The sequence below is a fragment of the Bos indicus x Bos taurus genome, chromosome 4 (assembly GCF_003369695.1).
Source record: "Bos indicus x Bos taurus breed Angus x Brahman F1 hybrid chromosome 4, Bos_hybrid_MaternalHap_v2.0, whole genome shotgun sequence".
Classification (NCBI taxonomy): Eukaryota; Metazoa; Chordata; class Mammalia; order Artiodactyla; family Bovidae; genus Bos; species Bos indicus x Bos taurus.
The window spans coordinates 64,221,838-64,239,551 of NC_040079.1; the positions used below are offsets into that span (position 1 = coordinate 64,221,838).

A 17,714-nucleotide genomic window follows, 5' to 3' on the forward strand; every position below is an offset into this window, starting at 1 on the left:
AGGGAAAAAATCCAATATTCTAATGTGCTCAAAAGGTTGGATCTTTCATATACAATGTTATTAACAGAAATATAGGAAGCAAAGGGGGCAAAAATAAAAAAAAAGATAAAGAACAAAAGCTTCAGCAATCCTATTACTGAAGAAGAAAGACACTATAGAACAGTCTAGATAGAAATTCCAGGAACCATTCAATCTTCAGTACCCTTAAATGCATCCAGGTGGTAGTTACAATTATACCTTTTATCTTTAAAAGTATGTATTTAACACAAATAATGCTTTCTATATGCCAGATACTGTTTAAGTACCTTACAAATATTAGCTCATTTAATTCTAATACCAACCCATTTTGACAGGTATTTTACTTTACAGACAAGGAAACTGAAGTACAGAAAGATTAAGTAACCCTCTCAAAGGTACACATCAAACCTGGCAGTCAAGTGCCAAAGTCCATGCTCCTCACCACTGTACCACCTTGCTTCTCATAATGAGTTTCTAATTTATGAACTTTCATGGATATGAACAAAGCTTTGCACTAAAGCAAAGTACACTGACTCTACTAGCCACAAACAAATGGTCTTTTGTCAGTCAAATGCAATTACTTAGTCTCTGGGTGGTAGTGATTTAGCCTCTGCAACTGCATTATTTGTTAGATTCCTGGCAGCGATTTCAACTCTGGCTACACAATGGTTTCACCTAGACGTTTCATTTAATTGGTCTGAAGTGGGAACTGGTCATTTATTTTACTGCTCCCCAGATGAATCCACTGTGCAGTCATGGCTTAAAACCAAGGGTTTATGGAAAGACTGTAAACTCAAAAGCCTGGTGAAATAATATATAGAGCAACTGAGGCTTGGGGCAAACTGAAGAGCCAAATCTAATTCAAAAACAAAAAACTGCATGGATAAAAATTCACATTTATAAATATAATTTGACCCATGGTGCATTTTCTGTTTCTTATTACAAACATATTTATGATGAAAAGTTAATTCAAACTGTAAACACTGAATACACCCTATACAAGAGATGGAAAGAATCAAGAAAAGTTAGAATCAGTACCTGTTATTCCCTTGTGAAACAACTTTACCTAAATGCATATCACCACACAGATCCCGTTTAGTGTAAACAAAGGACTTATGGAGAATCTTCTGGGACTTAATTTTTATGTAACTGGGAATAGGAACTTCCATATAAATAGAGAAATCTCTGTATAAATGAGAATAAGTAATACTCAGATGTCCCTGTAAAGGCATGGGGTTCTAAAATAACCTGTGCAATGAGCATCAGTGATTCTACACATAAAGCACAATAAATTAGTACAGTTGACATCAGTGGTTCTCAGATGTTTAGATTTTAAAACCAGCACAAACTTCACCTCAAAAATTTAGGAAATGAGTATTGGGGTTGAAAAATTTTGTGTGTAAAGTTAGAGTATATAAATAAATACAAAGACATATACAAAATTATTATCATACCAACACACACACAGACACTTACACCACACACAATGTCCTTATTAGTTCACATTTTTTGAGAAAAAAATTTTTTTACCTATACTCCCTACTGACAATTTTAATTTAAAAAGTGGACTGATGTTAATAATGATAATATGGACCATTTCAAAAGGCTAAATTAATCTAATATACTCACTTAAGATATGACCATAAATTCATTACAAAAAATTTGTACTGAAAATTAAAATTTAAAAATTATGAATATAAAAGATTAGATTCAAACCACATGGACATATTCTATATCAGCTTCCTTCTTTTGTGTGTGTGCCTTATCTACAAGGCAAGGTGCTAGATACTAGGGACATAAAGATAAAAAGGCAGACTCCTACTCAAGGAACTAAATTTAGTGGGAAAGACAGATAACTGACCTGGTAAGTGATAACTACCGGCTTCCCAAGTGGTTCAGTGGTAAACAATCCACCTGCCAATGCAAGGAGATGCAGGAGACGTGGGTTTGATCCCTGGGTCGGGAAGATTCCCCTGGAGGAGGAAATGGCAACCTGCTCCAGTATTCTTGCCCAGGAAATCCCATGGACAGAGGAGCCTGGTAGGCTACAGTCCATGGGGTCGCAAAAGAGTTGGACACAACTGAGCACGCACACAAGTGGTAACTACAATAAAGGAAAGGTAATGGTATCTTGGGAGCATAAAGGAGCATACTTACTTACTTATGTAAAACCAGTAAGATACTACTGGTATCTTCCAAGAGTCTATCCTCCGTTATACATTATCATCACTCCATTGGGCTGTTCATCTGCCCTCAAAACTTTAAAAGAGGGCTTCCAATCCTTTACTACCAAGAGATACATCTGAATTAAATCATTACCATTACCATATGACAAGCCAACGTGCCTAACTACTCTTTCCTCCATGCCCCCATCTCAACAAACTGGCTGGAAATGGCTACTTATATCTTTCCAGGCAAGAAATCTTGGCATCATCGACTCTTTACTTTCACTAAAACTGTTCACTCTGACTTTCAAAAAGTATTTGACTTATCCTTCTCTATTCTCATGAACACTACTTTTACTTATACTATTATTAACCTTTAAAAAATAGATTGGTGTAAGTCTCCTAGCTGATTTACTTTCATCTAGATTCCTTCCTACTTCAATCTATTGTACTTTAGCTAGGTGTTCAACTCCTTTGCCCACTGTATAATCTACAGAGTTTTAGAATAATACAGATGCCTGTGCTCCATAAAGTTCCACAGGCAATACTAATGTGGAATCAAGGTTGATACCCATATGCTTTTGAATATGCTATCTAGGTTGGTCATAACTTTCCTTCCAAGGAGTAAGCGTCTTTTAATTTCATGGCTGCAATCACCATCTGCAGTGATTTGTTGTTACATTTTTTTCCCCCAAAATCAAAGGATCTATACCAATACTGTTGGTTTTTACATTTTAAAATGTAAAAATTTCCTAAAAAGATACCTTACTACAAGGTGACTAAAAATAACAAAATCAATAGTTACTATGTGTCCCTCACTGAGTTTATCTAAGTTCCCTTTATCTTCCAGTGTTCAGTTCAATTCAGTTCAGTCGCTCAGTCGTGTCCGAATCTTTTCGACCTCATGAAGCGCAGCACTCCAGGCCTCACTGTCCATCACCACTCCCGGAGTTTACTGAGACTAACATTCATCGAGTCAGTGATGCCATCCAGCCATCTCATCCTCTGTCGTCCCCTTCTCCTCCTGCCCCCAATCCCTCCCAGCATCAGAGTCTTTTCCAATGAGTCAACTCTTCACATGAGGTGGCCAAAGTACTGGAGTTTCAGCTTTAGCATCATTCCTTCCAAAGAAATCCCAGGGCTGATCTCCTTTAGGATGGACTGGTTGGATCTCCTTGCAGTCCAAGGGACTCTCAAGAGTCTTCTCCAACACCACAGTTCAAAAGCATCAATTCTTCTGCACTCAGCTTTCTTCCCAGTCCAACTCTCACATCCATACATGACCACGGGAAAAACCATAGCCTTGACTAGACGGACCTTTGTTGGCAAAGTAATGTCTCTGCTTTTGAATATGCTATCTAGGTTGGTCATAACTTTCCTTCCAAGGAGTAAGCGTCTTTTAATTTCATGGCTGCAATCACCATCTGCAGTGATTTTGGAGCCCCAAAAATAAAGTCTGACACTGTTTTCACTGTCTCCCCATCTATTTCCCATGAAGTGACTGATTATTATATTTTTTTCATTTTTCTTTCCCTGCTAGAAATGCAGTTCAAACTCTCCTAACGCAACTAGGAGACTCTCCTTTCTGTGGACAGTTTTCAACTTACTCATTTGGTGATTGAGCAAAGATTCCATCGATAAAAAACAGTGCTTTCAGATTCTGTATCAGAATCAGAAAAGAACATGTAAAGAAAAAAAGAGTTAAACATCACTTGATTAAAAAAAAAAAAAAGTAAAACAAAGGGAATCTGTTAAAGTGTCTTGGGGTCAAAGAGTTGGTCAGTAACTTAAAGCAGTATTGAAAGCCCCCAAAGGAGAAAAAAATTAGGAAAGTGCAACTAAAAACACAGTCTGTTATTCTAATTTTAAAAGTAATTTCAAAACTTTGTTTCATGAAAAAATGCTAATAATACATTTATTCTTTCACTTTTAGACCTTTTGATTTTAGTTTAAAATTATTTCTAAATCAAAGGTTTTTCCCTTCCCCCTACAATTCTCTTGTTTTAGCTGTATGCTAAGGAAAAATCAATCACAAATGAGCAGCTTATCCTAAACTGCTGTTGCAGTATCCTTTGTCTTAAACAAGGAGAATAATTTGAATAATCAATAAGAATTGAACATCTATACTAGGCTATTTAGTAGCTGACTCTTAAAATGCTGCTCACAGCTGTTAACCTTTGTAACACATTTTCCTGACTTAGTCTACAAAATCAACCTATTCTGTGTTCTTCTTTTCTGTTTCAGTATCAGTAACCTATCCAATTTATTCTAACTACTTTTAAAATATTATCACTGCTACTAGTAACACTGATTTTTTTAAATGTAGAAAAGTATAATAAAGATCACCCATTATCCTATGTCTTGAGAAGATCATTGTTAACAGGTTAACATGCATTTTAATATTTTTCTGACTGATAACCTGCCCGGATCTATGTGACAAACTGTTTTAACCCGCTTTGGCATGCAGAAAAAGTAAATTCAGAGACAATTAAATTGATGAAAACTGCTAAAGACATTCACAAAATAGGTTAAAAAAATAAAGGTTTCCATTTATATAAACTCAATCCTTTATCTATAAATGACTGACACTAGAAACACTCCTTCTCATCTCCATTGCTAAACATTTCCTCACCATTTCCTTTCGGTAACTACTTCAGATATCAGCACTGCCTGCAACACTGACCTTTATCTCCAATTCTCACTTTACTCTTATACAAATAGGCAAAGGATCTCTAAGTGCTGACAGAGGACAGGCAGTAAAATGGAGCAGAGAGAGGAAAAGTGTTAAAAGAAAAGAGTGCGTTAAACTTAAGTGCTAGTCTTCACAATCTTATCCAGGACCCCCGACCACAAGCCTGCTCATTGCCACAACAAGCATCAGTTTGCAGAAATGCACTAGGAAAGGTGGAGAGAAACTTTTTTCTACCAACCTTATTTTCAGTATTATTCCTGCTTGATTTTCAATTCCACTATCAAAGATAAGGAAAGGGAAAACTGTATTATCCAACACTACACTCATTATCCAGGTCCCACTCCTGTCTTTTACTATCTAGTGAATGTTTTGCCTCTTCTTTCATTCTACCCCAATTTATTTTCTTCTCTGATGTCGTCACTCCAGAAGAAACCCACGCTTCACATAGCTCTAACTCAGCAAATCATACCTATTACTCCAGGGACTGCCCCATTCTCATCAATTTACATCCTTTTACCCAACACAAATTTTAGGGCTACTTCACGCTTCTCATTTTCCCTCCCACTTTAAGAACATTTGGAGACACCATTAGGCTTTGAACTGGGCGGGGGACGGGGGGGAACATTAATCTCATAAAATCTGTTAAAATCTCATAAAATATGTTTGGTGCTAATGATGAACTATCCAAATTTCAAGCAAGTTATTTTACTATTTTTTAGGACTCAGCTCACTCATGTGTAAAAACAAAGGAAGTCATTTAGATTATCACTTGAAAATCTGGCTGACAAATTTCCAAGCACCATTGACAGGGGTTCTGAAATTGTACATCTGAGGTGGAATGGAGTAATTTTCTAAAAGGTACCCATATGAGTTTACTGTTTATTCATGTTTGGGAATCACTAAAGTTCCTTCTAGTTTAACATTCAAAGATTCTATGCTGGAATTTTCACTGTATTTTCTGATAGGAATATTGTTATAAAAGGAGTACAGTTTCCATAATTATTGGTATTACAGTACAGGCATGTTACTGATTAAATAGGCCTTTGTAACCTGACACAGCACCATTTGTATTATTATTTTATAACCAGAGAAGACCTGCAAATGACACTATAATGACAGTAAGACCTCAAAGTAAAGCACTAAATTAATAAAGCACTACTTCTTTGGTATTATTATGTGAAAAATCAGACTTTTTCAGGTGGCATTTTCACAGATTTTTGTCAAATCACAAGTCTTGACCTACATGTCAGAAATAAAGATAGAAAGGGCATGCTTTTTAGGACCTTTTACTTTGCTAGTTCACTGATGGGGCTTTGTATATCATTAAAACCCAGAAAAGTCTAGATCATTGGTGGAATTCAACGAGATGCCAGTCCAGGTCCAGGTTCGATGCAGGATACTGGATGCTTGGGGCTAGTGCACTGGGACGACCCAGAGGGATGGTATGGGGAGGGAGGAGGGAGGAGGGTTCAGGATGGGGAACACATGTATACCTGTGGCGGATTCATTTTGATATTTGGCAAAACTAATACAATTATGTAAAGTTTAAAAATAAAATAAAATTTAAAAAAAAAACACCTAAAAAACAGTCTCAGTCATATGCTTACAGACTGCCAGGACTTTACCTGCCCTAAAGCAAACTGTATCATTCACTTATGAACTACATGTATCTATCCTAGCTCTGGTAACTTCCAAATACTAATTCTCATTATAAACAAGTGTTCTCTTGGTTAATATTCAGGCTTAAACACATGCTTCAACATGCGGGAACTAAGAGAGAACAAACAGCACTTGAAGACACGATGACACCTAATTTTTGAATGAATTAATAACGAATAATCAAATTATTTTAAAAAGGTAAAAATGGAAATGGAATTATATGCTATCCATTTTTTTCTTTAAAAAGAGGTACTTAAGTTTGCACAAAATACACAATAAAGTGTGTCCATTTATTTCCTCATTTTTCCAAACAACACAAGAACCTATTGAATGCCATTATGTAAGTGCATTCTCTGAATATCAAGAATGATGCAATCGTTGCTATAGTAACTACTTATTATTGAATAAATTGTGGGTTGGGGTTAAAGCATTCTTTAAAAAAACAAATTTCAATGTCTCAATATGCCTGATAAGTCTCTATTGCTAACTATTAAACAATAACTATAGGCTATTTTTTAGGATTACTATTTAAGCAGCTATTAAAAAATCGAGCCTTGAGTTGTCAAGGGGAAAAAAACTTTAAAGTTTGAAAAATGAAACACATCACCTACATTCAAAAGAACAAAAGATACTTAGTTTTACTCTTCCAGAGTAATTGAAAAGTGTTTGTAACTCAAAAGTAACATTATCTTAGCTATCTGTTCCTTCCCACTGTCATAAGTTTGCTTCTAATCCAAGCTTAACCAAGTATAAGACAACCACTAGAAGACTGCTGACTTCTCAATGTGCAATTAAGCTAAAGCCAGAAGAAACCAAGAAAATTATCCCTCGTTTTGATCTTTAGAAGAAATGTCTCCTGAGCATATGAAAAAACTGGGAATTTTCACTGTCAGTTTCTTATAAAATAGTTCTGTAAAAAAGCTTGTATTTTAAAACACCAAATATAACTGTAGATCCCAACTATAAACACTTCTCAGGCCCAAGCAAAAGCTACTATGGCTTCTCCTTTGCTCAAGATCTTCCGTAAGAGGGGTTCCCAGCGATGGCCTGTTTCGCGGGGTACCCTTTGGAGGCTTAGTCGTTACATACTATTCATATCTAAAGAATATTTTAAGAATCTGCCCCAGATCTCTTTCTCTCCCGCCTAAATAAACACTAAGATCCAGCATTTAAAGAACGGGATGGGGGGGCGGGGGGTGGCAAGGATGGAGCCCCTCCCCCTTAGGTGAAATCCAGTCAGCTAAAAGGCCTGCTGACTTCGCAGCCCTGGAAGCCAATGCGAGGAAGCTCCGGCCCGGGCTAAACCCGCAGGAATGAGGTAGTAAGGGGGTCAAACGCGGCAACAAATCAAACAGGCTGATCAAAGCGCAGGGTGGTCAACTTGCGCTTCTTCCAGTCCATCTTTCTCGAATGGATTTCTACCTGACTTCGTGTTTTAGCTTCTAGTCTCTCGTAACGATCGACCTCCACCTCCTGTGTTGAGGGTCTGGGTGCTTGTGTGTGGTGACAACAATCTCAGCACCCAGGCTGGGGACAGGGAATGGGGGAGGTGGGGACTCGGCTCCTTCACAGGCCTGGAACTCTCCTGAAGGGCCCTCGAAGAAAAGGGGGCGGGAGGAGGGCGCCTGAAGCCGAACCGAGGACTCGACCGAGAAGGGGGCGTCCTGGCCTGGGAGAGCGGCCCTGGCAGGGGCTGACGTGCAGCTCCTTCAGGTTGTAATGGTGGCCCCTTGGGGGAGGGGAGAGGTTGACAAGGGGCCGGGGGCGACGAGGCCTCCCCTTCCCCCCGCTCCGTTCGCTGTTTACCTTCCCGGTACTTCTTGCGGAGCCGCCGGTGGACGCTTTTTACCACCCCGGAGAGCTTCTCCTGCTCCAGCTTCCGCTCCTGCTCCCTAGGCGGCGGAGTGCTCGCGGGTCCGGCCCCGTGCCCGCGAGCAGCGCTTCGGCCGCCGGGCCCCGGCTCCATATCGCTGCTGCCGCCGCCGCCGCCGCCGCCCCTCGGGCCCCCGCAGACGCCCGCCTGACGGAGGAGGTGGGGAAGGAGGAGGCAGCAGCGGAGGCAGCAGCGGGAGGAGGCAGAGGAATCAGAGCGGCTGCCTAGGAGGTGGCCACTTACTCAAATGCACAAGCTGATTGGTGGACTCTGGAGGGCTGGGCGGAAACGGAAAAGGCCAAAGGCCAATAGACGGAGAGCGCTAGGCCACACCCGCTTGTTTGGGAAGGCGAGCAGCTGAAGGAGGCGGGGTTTGCAGGCTGAGGTTGCTGAGGCAGTGGGAGCTCTAGGCCCGACAGCTTCTCTCCCTTCCCCGCCGCTCCAGGGATCCTGTGCGCAGGCGCTGTGATGAGGCCACGGGAGACGCGCTGCAAGCCATGCGCTTGCGCGACTGAGTTTGCTTAGGTTGGGCATCTTTCTACCGCCCAGCTTTCTCATGTCTTCTAGCCATTTCCCCTCTTGAGAGTTACATTCTGGTGTGATGCAGTCAGGGTCCTGTATCTGAGCCTCAGCCTCACCTTGTCAGTTGTAGGTTCCCTTTATCTGCGTGGCCCTGAGAAGCGCTTAGGAGATGACTTGGGAGCACGAGAATTTTACATTTTAAGGAACCCAGGCATGGATGCTTTGGTAGGCACAGAAAGAGGTCTGGCTACCAAGTGTGTGCGTCCTGAGTTGTGCCCGGCTCCTTGCAACGCTATGGGCTGTAGCCCGTCAGGCTCCTCTGTCCATGGAATTTTCCAGGCAAGAATGCTGAAGTGGGTTGCATTTCCTACCTCAGGGGATCTTCCCGACCCAGGGATCGAACCTAAGTCTTTGGTATTGGCAGGCGTATTTTTTACCACTGTGCCACCTGGGAAGCCCAAGCACTGTTTAATTCAAGAGCCAGCAGTGAGTGATGCCTCTAGTGCTAGGGTTGGGCAGAAAAACATGGGAACTGGGGAAAGGAGAGGGGCAATAAAAAGCAATATAAGATGAAAGAGGGGAAAGGAAAGCTAGAGAATCCATAACAGATGCCCTTGAGAACGTCTGTGGTGGCCTGGGTGTCAGAGAAAGCCTGCTTTGGTCTAATTCGCATCAGAATTCGCATCAGAACTCTGAGCACTTTTAATGTTGGCATGGGTAACTTGCTGCCTTTTAAATGGTTGGGTTAATCTAGGCAGAGTGCCAAAGTGGATTTGGCAACCTGTTCTACCTCCTTCCTCTTCTCTCTTCTCATGAGAAGCTTATGGGGAATATGGTTATTGAGTTCTGTCCTAGAAAGGAGGAACACATTAGCTTTCAAGTGGTACTGAGGCTGCTGGAGTTTCAGAGATTCAACCAGCTGAGGTCCCTTAATGAATTGTGTTAGGCTATAGTGTTCCCACCCCACCCACCGCACTGCAGTTGGTTACATGATGTTTGGAAATTGTTGCAATAACAATCTGATCAGTAATTTTATAAATATAAATGAGGCCTGCATTGTGTAACCATTTTGTATGCCACCTTCTGAATAATGAGATCTTGAAAAAGGTAGCATTATACAGTCTCCAGAACATAGGAGGAGGGAGAGTGTGGAAGTGAAGGCAGAAGATTGGTGAAATTTAAGATGAAAGATATGTCCCTACCCTCAGTGAAGAAGCACATCAAACACAGATAAACTTCATAAGAACTAATTGTAGTTATGAGGAGAAATTACACAGACATGCCTAATAAAATGAGAATGCGTGCGTACTAAGTTGATTCAGTTGTGTCAGAGTCTTTGATTTGAGAACCTGGGGACCATAGCCCACCAGGCTTCTCTGTCCATGGGATTCTCCAGGCAAGAATAGTGAAGTGGGTTGTCATGCCCTTCTCCAAATAAAATGAGAATATAGGATCTTATGGAGAAGGCAGTGGCAACCCACTCCAGTACTCTTGCCTGGAAAATCCCATGGACAGAGGAGCCTGGTAGGCTGCAGTCCATGGGATCGCTAAGAGTCAGACACGACTGAAGCGACTTAGCAGCAGCAGCATGGGATCTTATTTGGAGTGGGAGGAGATTTCATTTGGGAAAAAGAGGAACTTGAGAAGACAGCATCGTTTCGCTCTTTCCATATTTTAATATTTATTGAAGGCAGAAAGAGGTGCAAATATTGGAAAGTTATAATCATAGTAAAGACAGCATCAAATTTCATTTGTACTGAATTGGCTTCCCTGGTGGATCAGACCACAAAGAATCTTCCTGCAATGCAGGAGACCCAGGTTCAATCCCTGGGTTGGTTCAATCCCTTCTCCCCTGGAGAAGGGAATGGCAACCCACTCCAATATTCTTGCCTGGAAAATTCCATGGACAGAGGAGCTTGGCGGGCTACAATTCATGGGGTTGTCAAGAGTCGGACATGAGTGAGTGACTAACACACACACAGTCATAAAGAGAGTATTAAATTTCATTTGTACTGAATTGTAGTTAAAAGAATTTTTCCCTCCATGCTACTACTAGCACATGAATTTTTGTGTGTGTATGTGCACTCAGTTGTGTCTGACTCTTTTCGACCTCACGGACTGTAGAGAGTCAGACACGACTGAGTGACTGAATTGAACTGAGTATAGGAAAATATCCTTGGCAAGAAAAATAACTTGTTTTCTTTGTTCAGTTCAGTTCAGTTGCTCAGTCATGTCGGACTCTTTGTGACCCCATGGACTGTGGCATGCCAGGCCTCCCTGTCCATCACTAATTCCTGGAGTTTACTCAAACTCATGTACATTGAATTGGTGATGCCATTCAACCATCTCATCCTCTGTCATCCCCTTCTCCTCCTGCCTTCAATCTTTCCCAGCATCAGGGTCTTTTCCAATGAGTCAGTTCTTCACATTAGGTGGCTAAAGTATTGGAGGTTCAGCTTAAACGTCAGCCCTTCCAATGAACACCCAGGACTGATCTCCTTTAGGATGGACTGGTTGGATCTCCTTGCAGTCCAAGGGACTCTCAAGAGTCTTCTCCAACGTCACAGTTCAAAAGCATGAATTCTTCGGCACTCAGCTTTCTTTACAATCCAACTGTCACATCCATACATGACTACTGGAAAAACCATAGCCTTGACTAGACGGACCTTTGTTGGCAAAGTAATGTCTCTGCTTTTGAATATGCTATCTAGGTTGGTCATAACTTTCCTTCCAAGGAGTAAGTGTCTTTTAATTTCATGGCTGCAGTCACCATCTGCAGTGATTTTGGAGCCCCCCAAAATAAAGGGGGTTCTCTTGCCTTGAGAACCCAATGAACAGTATGTCTTCTTTGTAAGGAAACTAAATTCCCATAGACAATGAGAAGAGTCAACATGTAAAAATAAAGTGCATTCTATTTTCAGAATGAATTCAAAACGTATTAATGATGATGAAAAGTAAACTTGAAAAAACCACATCAAAATCTGGGTGGTGGCACTGAGCTAGCAAATATAAAGATTCTGGGCATACTTTGCAAAAGTGTACTTTTCATTGCTGCATTTATTGAGTTTTCCTGTAGGAGGGAGAAGGTTGCACAATAGAAATTAGGGTTCTTTATCGAAAGCATTAATCATTGGTATTTTTTATTCCTCTTTGACCCTCTTTATCATTAAAATCTTAAAAGCATTTAGGTTTTAATGTATAATAGAAGTATTAGTATTAAATTTATAGTTACAAAATACACAATGGTGTACAATAGTGCAAAAGACTTGTTATTATTGAAGAAAGAGATATTCCAAGCTGGGCAAATATTCAGCTCATGGCTATTTAGAAATAGAATTTTTAGCAATTCAGTTAAAATAAAGACAAGAAAAATAAAAAGCTATATTATTAAAAATATTTACATATTATTTTTATAGCTTTTACCTATTAATATAAAAATATCCATGAAGTTTAAGTACTTTTCTTCTAGTAATTCAAGCTTTCAAAATGTAGATGTATCATTAATTTGGCACATTTAGAGAAACCGTTGAAAAGCTTTTGCTTTTCATATTTCATTTCAAATTATAGAAACTTTTTTTTTGGAAAATGTATTTAATGTTTTTGATAGAAACAAACATAGCTGAGAACTGAACTGGCAAGAAAAAAATTTCAGTGGTGTATTTCCCTTCAGCATGACAGATCATTACTTTAGATTTCTTTCTATTTATTGAAAATAAAATTATTTTCTTTAAATATTTGTTTATAGTTACTGGTACAATGTCTTCCCTATAATTAACATATCTGCCAACATAAAAATCTTTAAAATAACACAGATTAACTGTCTTTCCATAGTTAATATGTAGAATGTGTTGACTAGAATTAATTACAGCAAGTGCATGCATGCTAAGTCACTTCAGTCGTGTCCGACTCTCTGCGACCCCATAGACGGCAGCCCAACAGGCTCCCCCGTCTCTGGGATTCTCCAGGCAAGAACACTGGAGTGAGTTGCCATTTCCTTCTCCAACGCATGAAAGTGAAAATGAAAGTGAAGTCGCTCAGTCATGTCCGACTCTTAGCGACCCCATGAACTGCAGCCTACCGGGCTCCTCCATCCATGGGATTTTCCAGGCAAGAGTACCGGAGTGGGGTGCCATTGCCTTCTCCGAATTACAGCAAGTGGTAACCATTAACTATTGCCTCACAAATGCAACTATGAAGTTTACAATATTTTTGTGAGATACTAATTATAAAGTTCATTTCATTACCACAGCAAGGCTAATGTAGGAGGAGATTCACCTAGGAAATGGGAAGTATTCTTCCAGGTGATGGATGTTGTCCTTATAATAAGAGTAGGACTGAGAGATTTTCTGAATCTTGATTCCGCCTTTACGTTAACTACCAGAGCAAGGTGCTTGATTTTCTGAGCCTTATTTTTTCTCCTTTTAATGTAAATGAAGAGGTTGGATTAGACTAGTGTTTTTCAAGTTTTTGTGTTCACCATGACTCATAGTAAAAAATGCATCTTACATCGGGGCTTGGGATATATGTATATGTATGTACATATATCCCATATATATATATACACACACACACACACACACACATCCCAAGTCCTGATGTAAAATGTGCATATATAAATATATATTGTATATACAAATATATATTACACATATGTATATCTATATTGTACATATACATATATAGAGACACACATATATAATTAGGACAAATGTTTTATCACCAGACAATACTTACCTTCCCTAAGTGCAATCCATGGTGATATTTACAATTCTATTTTTTTTTCTTTTTTTAATTTTATTTTATTTTTAAACTTTACAATATTGTATTAGTTTTGCCAAACATCAAAATGAATCCACCACAGGTATACCCGTGCTCCCCATCCTGAACCCTCCTCCCTCCTCCCTCCTCCCTCCCCATACCCTCCCTCTGGGTTGTCCCAGTGCACCAGCCCCAAGCATCCAGTACCGTGCATCGAACCTGGACTGGCGACTCGTTTCATACATGATATTATACATGTTTCAATGCCATTCTCCCAAATCTCCCCACCCTCTCCCTCTCCCTCTCCCACAGAGTCCATAAGACTGATCTATACATCAGTGACTCTTTTGCTGTCTCGTACACAGGGTTATTGTTACCATCTTTCTAAATTCCATATATATGTGTTAGTATACTGTATTGGTGTTTTTCTTTCTGGCTTACTTCACTCTGTATAATAGGTTCCAATTGCATCCACCTCATTAGAACTGATTCAAATGTATTCTTTTTAATGGCTGAGTAATACTCCATTGTGTATATGTACCACAGCTTTCTTATCCATTCATCTGCTGATGGGCATCTAGGTTGCTTCCATGTCCTGGCTATTATAAACAGTGCTGTGATGAACATTGGGGTACACGTGTCTCTTTCAATTCTGGTTTCCTCAGTGTGTATGTCCAGCAGTGGGATTGCTGGATCATAAGGCAGTTCTACTTCCAGTTTTTTAAGGAATCTCCACACTGTTCTCCATAGTGGCTGTACTAGTTTGCATTCCCACCAACAGTGTAAGAGGGTTCCCTTTTCTCTACACCCTCTCCAGCATTTATTGCTTGTAGACTTTTGGATCGCAGCCATTCTGACTGGCATGAAATGGTACCTCATAGTGGTTTTGATTTGCATTTCTCTGATAATGAGTGATGTTGAGCATCTTTTCATGTGTTTGTTAGCCATCTGTATGTCTTCTTTGGAGAAATGTCTATTTAGTTGCTCCAAAGTTTAAAAAAAAAAAAACTTTGGAGCACACTCCATTGATTTTTATGGTGTTTTAATGAGTCATGGCTTAAAATTTAGAAAACACTGGCAATTTAAAAGATCTCTTTCAACCCCAAACCACTGTAATTCTATGACTCACATTGATTTTAAGAATGCTTTGTGAGATGTACCTTGCCATGTTGAGGCTACTCAGTGCCTTTTAAACATCATTTTTATGTCTGGGGAATTTCCACTATTATGAATGCAGGCCTAAAGCAATGACCAGACTCTGCTAATCATATTCTCTGGAATGAGCTGTCTGTTCAGAAAAGAGCAGAACAATGAAGCAGAAGCTACAGGGAAACTTTTGATTTCTTTAGGGAGACTGTGCTGGTGTGGGTCTTTTAGGATAATAGCAACTGAAGTCCTATCTTCTACTGTCCAACATTTGCTCTTTAAGCCAAAAAACAGTGAGGTGAGAGCTAACACATTAGTAGCTGACAGTGAGATCTGACCTAGGACATTAGTTGCTGGGTCTGACTTAGGTGTAGATCCAGGCTGGGTGGTCTGTAAGTCTTCCTCACTGGTCCTTCTGGAGATTGAGGGGACAACTGACATCCTTAAAGAAGTGCCTTGTCTATTTGAACAGCTGGAGTGAGCCCTGTTTTTTGTATAGAAATGTCTAGTGAGGAAACATCTCAGAAGAGAATTAGTTGACCTGAAGGCAGTTTTCACTAGCCGTCACTGTGACTTTTGGTGATCTGTTCTCTATTGGGTTCCTTACCTTCCTCTACTGCCAATGACGGTGACTTGTTCTTACTTCACAGTTGTCTGAATAAAAGAAAATCATAAACTGAAAATGTTTTGAATGGTTAAAGAATTACAAAAGCAAATAAATGTGATAGGTATCATTTGTTTTTAAGGGACTTGATAAAATTTTCCTGGATGCTGGAAACTAGATTTAGACTTTCCTTTATTGAATGTGCATCAGTCTCCCTCTAGATTTTAATAGCTTGTCACTGAATCATCTTTCATTTTTCTTGTCCTAAAGGAAAGGTCTTTAGAAAACACAGATCTCATACATAGATCTCATACACAGATCTCATACTAGATTTGAAATTACAAGATGTTATATGTCAAAGAAGGAAGCAACCACAATACATTTCCCAAAGTCAACTGTATTTCCCCATAATTTTAAAAATACAATTAGAATTTTTTTTGAAAGCCAAATCAAAAGTTCCAGCCATAAAATTTTAATAAAAATGATATTTCTAATTTACCTAGAGTTCTGAAAATTCTTTATTCTAAAACTGAACTTCAAAAATTCTTCTTTTATTCAGTAAAGATGTATTCAGCCATAGGTCAAAAGTCTCAGTATTGTTAGGATGTCAATTTTCCCTAAATTGATGTAAAGATTCAAGGAAACCCCAATCAAAATCCAAGTCATTCTTTTGGTAGAAACTGACAAGTGATTCTAAAGTTCATATGGGGGGAAAAACCCCAGCAAAAACCAGAAGGTTCAAAACAACTTTGAAAATGGAGAACAAAGTTGGAGATCTCAAGACTTAGTATATGGCCAAAATAATCAAGAGTCTGTATTGGCTTAAAGAGAAACAAACAGATCAATGAAACAGGAAAGAACATTCAGAAATAGACACATACATGTACAGATAACTGATTTTTCCACAAAGTTGCAAAGCTCACTTGGTGGAGAAAGGATAGTGTTTTTGACAAATGTTACTAGAAAAATTGGACATCCATGTGCAAAACAATGTCCTTCAATCCCTACCTCATACCATTTATAAAAATTAACTCAAAATAGAAAACAGACCTAAATATAAAACCTAACACCAAAACTTTTAGATAAAAATCTTTATGACCTTGAATTGGGCTAATAATTGGCAAAAAGTTCATGGAAAAGTACTCAATATCATTGGTCATTCAGTTCAGTTTAGTCGCTCAGTCGTGTCCAGCTCTTTGCGACCCTGTGGACTGCTGCACGCCAGGCCTCCCTGTCCATCACCAACTCCCAGAGTCTACCCAAACTCATGTCCATTGAGTCGGTGACGCCATCCAACCATCTCATCCTCTGTCGTCCCCTTCTCCACCTGCCTTCAATCTTTCTCAGTGTCAGCATCTTTTCAAATGAGTCAGCTCTTTGAATGAGGTGGCCAAAATATTGGAGTTCAGCTTTAACATCAGTCCTTCCAATGAACACCCAGGACTGATCTCCTCTAGAATGGACTGGTTGGACCTCCTTGCAGTCCAGGGGAGTCTCAAGAGTCTTCTCCAACACCACAGTTCAAAAGCATCAATTCTTTGGCACTCAGCTTCTTTATAGTCCAACTCTCACATCTATACATGACCACTGGAAAAACCATAGCCTTGACTAGACGGACCTTTGTTGGCAAAGTAATGTCTCTGCTTTTTAATATGCTATCTAGGTTGGTTATAATTTTCCTTCTAAAGAGTAAGTGTCTTTTAATTTCATGGCTGCAGTCACCATCTGCAGTGATTATGCAGCCCCCCAAAATAAAGTCAGCCCCTGTTTCCACTGTTTCCCCATCTATTTGCCATGAAGTGATGGGACCAGATGCCGTGATCTTAGTTTTCTGAATGTTGAGCTTTAAGCCAACTTTTTCACTCTCCTCTTTCTTTTTCCTCAAGATGATGTTTAGTTCTTCTTCACTTTCTGCCATAAGGGTGGTGTCATCTGCATATCTGAGGTTATTGATATTTCTCCCAGCAATCTTGATTGGTCATCAGGGGAAAGCAAATTAAAATCAGAGAGCTACCACTACACATCAATGCTAATGACTAAATTTTATAAGTTTGCCCATGCCAATTTTTGGCTTGAACATAGAGGAAGGAGAATTCTCACACAATGCAGGTGCAAATGTTAAATGATGTGATTACTTTTGGAAATGGTTTGACACTCTCTGTGACTCAGACAGTAAAACGTCTGCTTACAGTACAGGAAACCCGGGTTCGATTCCTGAGTCGGGAGGATCCCCTGGAGAAGGAAATAGTAACCCCCTCCAGTACACTTGCTTGGAAA

General features: G+C 39.7%; 1 protein-coding gene across 1 annotated transcript in view; it reads right to left on the reverse strand.

The window, feature by feature from the left end:
• The window catches only part of BMT2 (base methyltransferase of 25S rRNA 2 homolog), a 78,028-nt gene extending 69,424 nt beyond the window's left edge, over positions 1-8,604 (reverse strand). Inside the window, exon 1 of the mRNA XM_027539568.1 lies at positions 8,341-8,604. Coding sequence (XP_027395369.1) covers positions 8,341-8,500 — 160 coding nt within the window. The 5' untranslated portion in view covers positions 8,501-8,604. The remainder of the gene's footprint in view (positions 1-8,340) is intronic.
• Positions 8,605-17,714: the final 9,110 nt, after the last annotated feature.